Here is a 9,570-nt window from a genome sequence, read left to right on the forward strand (position 1 = left end):
TCACCATCTCAGCTCAACGTGGCCATCCCCAGAAAGGATCTGTCTTGAAAGTTTCTGGGAAATCTCTCTACTAGGCCTTTCCATCCTTGCCCAAATCTCTCTTTCTACCCCAAGCCTGGAGTCTGCTGTTACCACTTCTGACTAACACCAAGAGTCTCCCCATAGTAGGTCATCCTGGCTGGGTTAGGCTTGCGGCTCATACCCTACTAGTGAGAGGAGTTAGAAGACACACTCCTTCTGGTTCCCGCTCCCTTGCTCTCCACCCCTCAACCCCACCCCTTCCCCATTTGCATTCATTTATTCATAGGGGCTTTTTTGTGTGTTTAGAGGAGGAGGGAGATATTTTTAGGACTGTGCAAGTGATGTTTGAGATACATGGCGTGGGGGGTGGGGGAATCCCAGGACAATGGGGGACACAAAAGGGCATCTTTGGTTAAATGGATGAGGGCCAGAAGATGCTGGAACGCTTCTTGAGAAATTTGGTCATTCTTTGTCCTGTGCACAAATCAGTCCCTGGGTTATGGTGTGAGGCGCAGTGTAGGGGAGGGCCGTGTTCAAACAGGGCAGCTGTTTTGTACCACAGGAGAGGCACTCTTTGGGTCACTGGGAAGCAGGACCCTCAGATATAACCTGGGAGATGTGGGAAGGGCCTAAGGTCCTGACATCAAGCAGTGGGGGCTGGGAGCCCTGTGCTTTGGGCACCCCTTTGCATGCATGCAACCAGACTGAGAAGAATCCTGGGTGGGAAAAGAAGCGAGTGTGATGACCGGGAATGGCAGGGCTGGGAGTGGTGGAAGGAGAGGCTGACACAGGCGTGTGTTAACCAGGATGTTTATAGCCTCTGTGGCTCTCCGACAGCTCAGTGAAGGAGTAGGGCCCTGTTGGCTCTAACTCTAGGGTGGAAGCAGGAGAACCGTGAACCATGGTCCTGCATCCTTGCTGGAAGCAAGTGGTCCTCCACTCAGGGGGAGGAAACAAGGAGGGTGGCACGAAGAGCTGGTCTCTCTGGAGGTCTCCAGGGCCATGGTGCTACTCCAGGGCTGTGGGGGAGGATGGGGCACAGGGGTGGAGGAGGCCGTCAGGGAGGTAGGGGACCAGGTCCCCAGTGCCCCCATTCCTTCTGCTCCCCTGCCCAACCCTGGCCTCCCAGCGGCCCCACCCGCCCCATGCTCAGCCTGTGCCAGGTTCAGGTTCAGGAAGGTGGCGTTGGTCCTTGTGCGAGGAAGGGAGGTTGACTGTGAGAAGAGAGACAGAGTGAAAAGGAATTCCGAGGCTTCATCGGGGGTGGCCTGCTGTCATTGACCAGCCTTCTCCCCCCAACGCTGACCCAGGAAACTAGGGTTTGATGAGTGAATGGGGAGGGTGCTAGGGTGTCTGTCAGTGATTGGGTCCCTGATCCTGGAAGCTTCAAGTCTGAGGGAGGGGGGTCACTGTCTTTAACTCAGGGACATGGCTTCTGAGACTTCCTGGTCTGATGGGAGAGGCAAGGCTCCAGGGACATGACATCTCAGACCTCTGGGGATGCTCAGTCTGGTGGGAAGACACGGTTCCCAACATCTGGGATCTCCCAGTCTGATGGAGGAGACACGGTCCCCAACATCTGGGAGCTCCCAGTCTGATGGGGGAGACATTGTTCCTGACTTTTGGGAGCTCCCAGTCTGATGGGGAGACACGGTCCCCAGCATCTGGGAGCTCCCAGTCTGATGGAGGAGACATTGTTCCTGACTTTTGGGAGCTCCCAGTCTGATGGAGGAGACACGGTCCCCAACATCTGGGAGCTCCCAGTCTGATGGGGGAGACATTGTCCCTGACTTTTGGGAGCTCCCAGTCTGATGGGGAGACACGGTCCCCAGCATCTGGGAGCTCCCATTCTGATGGAGGAGACATTGTTCCTGACTTTTGGGAGCTCCCAGTCTGATGGGGAGACACGGTCCCCAGCATCTGGGAGCTCCCAGTCTGATGGGGGAGACATTGTTCCTGACTTTTGGGAGCTCCCAGTCTGATGGAGGAGACATTGTTCCTGCACACAGGGAATTTCCAGTCTGAAGAGGGAACACAATTCCCACCACCTAGAAATCTCCATCCTGATGGAGGAGATCGTCCCTATTTCAGTTTGAGAGATTCATTTACCTTCTGAGGGTAGGAATTCTGTTCTCACTCTTATTGTAACGCAAAGCATGAAACATGATCCCCGTTGTCTAGGATGAGAGTTTGAAGAGGGAGGCATGCTCCACCCTCTATACCTCTAGTCTGATGGGAGAGGTAAACGACCATCATTAGCTTATTCCTCCAGTATGGTGGTAGAGGCAATATCTCCTGTGTTTTATGGTCCAGGAAAAAGGATGCCTTACCCTCAGACTACACACTGTATTTTAAAACCTTTGGTCTGGTGTGCCTCTTACAGAAGAGAGAAGGCATGGAAGCCCCGTTTAGTGTCCCCAGTCTGATGGAGGAAGCCTATCAACTCCTGGTCCAGGTCATCAGTTTGACAGAAGAGGCAAGAGCTCCATTTGGGAAGTCCCAAGTCAGATGGAGAAAGCGGAGCCCCTCTTCTGGGAGCCCTTGTCTGAAAAGAGGCCCCCCTCTCCCCGTCCCCTCCCACACACTCACGGGCCACCTGCAGCTCCACTTCCAGCATCTCAGTCTTGCCCTGCAGCGTGACGGTCTTGAGTGTGTAGCGGCCGGCGTCGGTGAGGTTCAGCTTCTGCACCAGCAGTGAGCAGTTGGCGAAGCCCACCTCCCGGCCTGTGTGCGCGGGGCCTGCGATCCAGTTCCCCGACGGCAGCTGGCTGAGCAGCCGATTGGGCTCAGAGGCAGGCCCACGGTACCAGGCATAGACCAGCAGATCCTTGGGGTAGCCGTGTACGGTCAGTGTCACGTCCTGGCCCTCCATCGGCCTGGTCGGCACCGGCACGATTGTCATGGCGACCACGGCCGCTGGGGAGAGAGCGAGGGGGGCTGGGTCACCTGGGCCTTGGTGGGGCAGAGCATCCGCCGCCCACCCCCCCAACCAGCTCACCTATGCATCCCCCGGCTGGCACTCCCCATGCGGGTTGGCGGGAGGGAGACAGAGGAAGGAGGTGACTTGTGTGGTATGGAGGTGGATTTTGTGTCTCAGCGATGCCTGCCTGCCAGGGAGCTGTCTTCACCCGTCAGATTGAGAAACCCCAATGGGGGCTGTCTCTTCCCCCATTAGACTAGGAATTTCCAGCCTTTGGGGGAATATCTCTCCCATTAAACTGGAAGACCCTAGAGGGTTGAGTCATGTCTCCTCCATCAGATTGGAAATTCTCAGAATATGGGGGCCGTGTCTCCCCCATCAGATAGCTGGGAGCTGTGTACTCCAGGTGTTGTCTCTTCTGTCAGCTCAAGAGACCTCAGAATATGGGGGCTATAGTTCCCCATCAGATTGAAAGATTCCAGAGGGTGGGAGGCCATGTCTCCTCCATCAGATTGGAAATTCCAGATTATTGTCAGGCTGGGGACCCCAGAACTTGAATGGGGGCATGTCTATCCCATCAGACTGGAAATTCCTAGAAAGTGGGGGGCTCGTACTCCCCCATCAGATTGGGAGTATCCCAAAGGTGGGAACTGTGTCTCCCCCATCAGACTAGGAATTCTCAAAAAAAAAAAAAAAAAAAAGCCATGTCTCCTCAAGACCATGTCTCCCCCATCAGATTACAAAATCTCCTCAAGTGTCTCCTGTGTCTCCTCCATCTGATTGGAAGCTCACTGAGGGTGGCTGTTATGTCTCCTTCATCACTGCTAGAATGGAGTATGAGGCGTTGCCTCTTCTCCCTAACTGGCAGCTCTTGAATAGGGAGGCTATGCTTCCCTGTTTCAAGGCCATCTCTGCAAGGGCAGAGACCATGTCTCCTCCATCAGATCAGTCTCCCCCAGGTGGAAGAAGGGTGGCGTCTCCCTTTCCTCTGTCTCTCCCCTGGCACCTGCCGCAGGGGTGCTGACAGTTTAGGAGGCCGTTGGGGACACTCTACCCACTCCCTGCACATACCTGCACACCTTGGACACCCCCCATCTTGACCTGCACAGACAGGGCTCTGGACAGCGCCTGAGGTCATCTGGTCCACCCCCCTGTCTCCTGCCAAGACCAGCTGCTAAAGCCCCAGTAGGGTGGGGCAGGAGGTACACTTACCTCTGGGAATGCCATTTCTGCTTTGGGTGAAAGAGTATTATCCACCCTTTGGATGAGGCCCAGCCTGTTAGTAAGAGGGAGGGAGGAGGGAGGGAAGGACCGTTCCCACTGTCCCTGGGAGATGGCGGCCACTTGGGAAGGAACCAAGGCAGAATGAATGAGGCCCTAACGTTCAAAGCCACCATCCCCAGGGGATAAGAAAACGTCCCCTGAGGATCCTGATATCTCTGAGAAAACCAGCTGTGTCTGCACTACCCCCACCGCCAGGTTGTTTAAGGACAGAGGCAAGACAGCGCCTCTCTCGCTGTGTTTTTCCATTTGCCAGCGACTGGCTGTGATTTTCCAGGAGTGCATGCGCACACCGGCATCTGGGCCAGATAACTGGGTTATCGAGTTGGATGTGCTGAGGTTCAGCTGTCTGTTTGGCAGGGAGTGGGTCCAGCCTGCAGCAGCTGTGACAGACTGAATTTAGAACATGGGCACCCGTAGGAAGGGACATCCGAATGTTTTCCCACTCTTCAGCTGCGCGGTTTGGGACATACGGCCCATTTCTCACTTTGCCAACCCTCAAGGAAGAGAGCCTGATTCGTCAGTTGTTTTCTGGGCGACAAGGCACAGACTTCCTCTTTTTGTCACCTGGATGAAGAGGGTCCACCTGATATGCCACTTTGTCACTGGGCCAACGCATGGGTTGAGAATCTCTCACTCTCCAATCATCTCTTGGGCAAATGGTGGCCTAATGGCGGGTAGAGCAGCCAAAGCTTGAGTCCAACTGGGCCTCCATGGAGGGGGGGGGGGGTTGGTCAGGCTGGGGACGACTCACCAGACAGTTTGACCACCACTGAGGCAGATCCAGAAAGCAGGGTCTTGGGGTTCTTAGCAATACACGTGTACGTGCCCTCCTGGGCTGCCGTCATGCTACTGATGTTGAGGTGGTCTTGGCCATTCTTTAAGGCCCGCCCGTTGAAGGCCCACATGTACTCAGGCTCCGGGCAGGACTGGGACACGCACCACAGCGTGAAGGATGTGTTGAAGTCGACTTTGATGGTGCAGCCCGTGCGGGCGGTGGAATCCTGGAGGATGGCCACGCGTTCTGGGCCAACTGTGCGGGGGGGGAGGGAGAGAAATGGGGCAGTGGAGGGAGAGGGTGGTCGAGGTGGGCACCCCCCTGGCTTTCTTTCCACCAGGATGGGCCCCTGGGAATATCTGGAGGGAAAAAGAGCTCTGGCCTTTTCGAATCCCACATGGATCTCTAACTCGCTCTGAGATCTTGACAATCACCTTCCCTCTCAGGGGAATCTCAGTTTTCTCTTCTGTAAAAAGAGGGTGTTGGGCCAGACAACATTTCAAGATATTTTTGAAATCTATGGTTCCATTAAAAAAAAAAAAAGTCTAAATGGTTTCTGATAAGCCATTCTAAGAGTCTAGAATTCTAGGGTTCCAAGAGCAGATATTTCTATGTTCTAGGATTCTAAGATTCTAGAAATCTATGTTTCTAAGATTCTAGGGTTGGGTGGCTCTAAGGTTTTAGAATTAGATTCTAAGATTCTAAGAACCTCTGCTTCTAGAGTTTCTAGGATTCTCAGAGTCTAGAATCCAGCGCTTCTTAGATCCAGAATGCCCTGGTTGTAGGATTCTAGGTTCTAAGTTTCTCTACATTGCCGGCCCTCGTGTACCTGAGTGACTTCCTTTCTCTGGATGGCACACTGCATATCTGCTGCCCCTGGGAATGACTCCATGCTTTGGTTATGTTTTTAATTTTATTTCCCCTCCCATTCTACCACTCACGCCGTCCCCCCTCCCTTTCAAAACCAGCCAGTCCTGGAGGTATTGATTCAAAGGGAAGGATTATTCAATTTCAAAGGTGGTCTTTCATCCTTAGGAGATGGGTCAAGTGCATTTTATGGGGAATCCCTGGTTTCTAACCCCAGCTGGCCTACTGACTCACTGCATGCCCTTGGGCACTCTCTCCTGGCCTCAGTTTCCCCATCTATGGGGTTGGGGCACTGGGTATCTCTGCAGGGGCTGGGCCAGGAGGACTCACAGTACACGGTCAGGTTGATGGGCTCGCTGCGGCTGACACTGACCGGGTTCCAGACCTCACACTGGTAGGCTCCGGCCTCCTCCCTGCGGATGCCGTGCCGGGTCAGCACCCGGCCATCAGGGGACAGGCCGAGGCGGACGGCGATGGGCAGGGTGTCGCCGTTGAAGAACCAGCGGACCTCGGCGGGGCTGGGGCTGCTGCATATCAGGCGCAGGGTGTCCCGGCGCTCCACCAACGCCGTGCTGTTGGTCATGACCACAGGCTGGGCCAGGATCTCTGTGGGGCAACAGACAGAGGGGGAGGGGGCCGGGCACTGCCTGCTTCCAGGGCCTCCCCCTCCCCAGGCAGGGGGCATGGCTGGATCCCGGTGGTGCCCCTGAACCCCCAGCCAGAGGGGCAAAGAACAGGATGAGAGGCAGGTTTAATCCCAGAAGCCATCTGGGAGGAGGTGAGCATTTTCATGTTATTTTAGGTCAGTTTTTTTTTTTTTTTGATGGTTTTAATATTTTTTAGAGTTTCTTTTTTGTTGTTGTTGTTTTTTTTAAAAGAAGGAGTGGGAAGGAGATGGGAAAGCCGAGCTGGGGAAAAGGGGGCTCTGGGGGGTGTCTCACCATAGACCTGCAAGTGTCCGTAGCCCACCTCCGTCTGAAATTGCCTGTTGAGAGTCTGCAGGATGTAGGTGCCCGAGTGCCCGGGCAGGGCGCCCTGGATGTTCAGGCTGCCGTCGGGGCGCACAGCCTCCCGCCCCGTGTGGGCCGGGCCAGGGGTCTCATCGCCTGTGCTTACGATGTAGCTGGCCACCAGGTAAGACAGACTGAGCGTGGGCCCCGCATACCAGTTGTAGGCAAGCAGCTCCCCTGAAAGCCCTTGGACAGCCAGTGTGACGTTGTCGCCCTCGGCTGGCTGGGCAGGCTCGGAGGTGATAGTGATCTCGGCCCCCGCGCTCAGGAAAGCGGCTGAGGAAAAGGAGCCAGAGGGGTGGGATGAGGTGGACTTGACCGCTCCCCACGTTTGATGGAGGAGGAGACGTGGCTCCTGGCACATGTGTTCCTACCACAAGTAAGTGCTCAGTAACTGTCAGCCAGGTGTGGAGTCTCAGTCCTGGGGAGGGGGCTGTGATCTGAGGATTGGATTTGATGGGCTGTGCTAAGGATCTAGCCTAAGGCTTTGCTCATAGCAAGCTCATAGCACACTCTCAGCCTGCAGGACCTTGGATACCACCCAGAGGGTTCCCCCCACCCCACCCCACCGCTGTGAGAGTCACTAGTCCTCCACTTACGAGATCAGGCTGCCTCGTGTAGCCCCTGGGCCCCGACTCCCGGTCCAGCGCCCTTCCTCTGCCTCTCCAGAGGCAGAAAGTAGGGCCGTGATTAATACACTCCACCCCTTCTGTTCTCAACCCGACAGATAAGCCCCAAACCTGACTAGCTGGTTGGGGCTGCCTGGGTTTGAATTGTGTGTGGTTGCCTGGATTGAGAAGCCGCGGCGGTTCTCACGTAAGAAGTGCTTACATGCTTGGCTTGGTTTCTGGTACTTTCCGTGTCAATAAAGGCTGACTATGAGTGAGGCCTCTGCGTCTAGCACTCAGCCCTGCCGCTTTCCGGCTGTGTGACCCCGACCGGTGCCTTGAGCTCTCTGAGCCTCAGGCTTCTGGTCTATGGAGTAGGGGGTCATGGGTGGGCCTTCTTCATAGGGTGGTTACGAATACGTGGAAAGCATTTAGAACAGCACCCAGCAAGCACTAGTAAACGCTGCTTGGAATGACCTTCAAACGACCCCAGGAGTTAGGCCCATTTCATAGATGAGGAAACTGAGGCTGAGAGGAGGAAGGCAATTTCCCAAACCACAGCCTGAGGGAGGGGCAGAGTGGCTGGTTACAACTTGCTGTAGTTAAGGCTTCCAGAGCTCAGTAAGAGTTTGCCACGTGAATGAAGGCATAGCAGTGGCTCCCTTGCCCTAGCGTACACCCCGCTCTTAGAAATCTCCAAAGTCCACCCTGAAAACCTCTCTGGATGACGGTCCCCGGCCTGCCCCACACTGGTGACTCTTAGTGGAGCAAATTGTGCCTGTGTGAAGCAGAGCTGTCCTCCCGACGTGCTGGATTTCTGGCTGACACCTTCCCTCCCCAGGCCGGGGATCCCCTCCCTTCCCCGAGGCCGTGGGGGCTGAGGTTCTGGGGGCGCCATTCTCGCTCACCACTGAGGAGGAGCCAGCCGCATCTGGTCAGCACCATCTTTCACCCCAAACCCAGCTCTTGGAGACAGCGGCGTTGGCGGCCCGATGCTCCGAGACCCTTCCTGGTTGGGGTTTGGCTCCGTCTGGCGCCGGACGTGGGAGGGTTCGGTGATTTGGAGCCGGGGGAGATCACCTGAATTTGGAGGGATCGAGTCACCGAGGATCTGGGGCCCCGTTTGGGTACCAGAGCAGGTGTGGCAGGCACGGGCCAGGGGCCACGACCTGGCCAGGCCTCCTGGGGCGCTGCCTAAACTTCTTTGTGCCGAGGGCCCAGGTTTGGTACCAGGAGAAGAACCAGGTCATCGGGGAGGAGGAAGGAGGGGCAGGGGAAGATTTTAAGGCAGTTCTTACCCACGGCCCAGTCCCTGGTCTCCCTGGTGAACTTGGGGGTCACCAAGGGATAAAACCCATCTGTTGTGACTGCCGTTTTCCCAGCCCCAAAGCTGTGGGTGACCTTTAGGTGTCATCTCGGTGGTTGCCCTGTGACGTGAGCACTGTCAGAAGCCCCACTGGCAGATGGGGAAACTGAGGCACCAGGTAAGGGCTCTGACTTACCCAAGTTCTTACAGGCGGGGAGGCCTGTGTGGCTCTATTTCCAAAGCCACACAGAAGGGAAGGCTGATGGCTGCACACTTCCTTTGGGGCTCTGCTTCTTGGCCTCCTGCGTGGGGCTGAGAAATCCACATCCTCTCTCTTCTCCTCCTGAGGCCTTGTCCTTTCTATATGTCAAATGGGTGTATGTGGAGACTTTGGGGCTAGAGAGAGTCCAGTTTTGACCTTGGCTCTGCGCTTACTGGAAGTGGGGCTGGGAGCAGCCCTTTCCTGAGTCTCCATTGACTGCTCTGAAAAAGAGGGATGGTGTGGCCCCTACTCAGGGTTGTTGAGAGCAGATGCTACATGTCAGGAAGTTAGCCAGCACCAGGCAGAGTCGGGTCCCAAACATGAGGTGTGGTTGACGTTACTGGACCTCGCTCCACTGTTCCTAGCTTCCATGACCCAGGGCAAGTTATGGAGCCCACTGGGCCTCAGTTTCCTCATCTGTAAAATGGGAGTCGTGATAGTACACTCCTCGTGAACTGTTGTGAAGAATGAAGTGTGAAATACTTACCACGATGCCTGGCCCTGAGCAAGCCTCAAG

The 9,570-nt window shown here is 55.6% G+C and overlaps 1 protein-coding gene across 1 annotated transcript; it reads right to left on the reverse strand.

Annotated features, from left to right (window-relative positions):
• Nucleotides 1–814: 814 nt before the first annotated feature.
• On the reverse strand, nucleotides 815–8,527 carry CEACAM16 (CEA cell adhesion molecule 16, tectorial membrane component). Its single transcript, XM_032614050.1, has 6 exons — nucleotides 8,394–8,527; nucleotides 6,809–7,153; nucleotides 6,198–6,473; nucleotides 4,977–5,255; nucleotides 2,611–2,937; nucleotides 815–1,040 (listed from the first exon to the last, which is right to left on the reverse strand). The coding sequence occupies exons 1-6, from the start codon at nucleotides 8,428–8,430 to the stop codon at nucleotides 1,030–1,032; spliced, it is 1,275 nt and encodes a 424-aa protein (XP_032469941.1). The 5' UTR covers nucleotides 8,431–8,527; the 3' UTR covers nucleotides 815–1,029.
• Between the last annotated feature and the right edge of the window lie 1,043 nt (nucleotides 8,528–9,570).

Source organism: Phocoena sinus, chromosome 19, assembly GCF_008692025.1.
Source record: "Phocoena sinus isolate mPhoSin1 chromosome 19, mPhoSin1.pri, whole genome shotgun sequence".
Taxonomy (NCBI): domain Eukaryota; kingdom Metazoa; phylum Chordata; class Mammalia; order Artiodactyla; family Phocoenidae; genus Phocoena; species Phocoena sinus.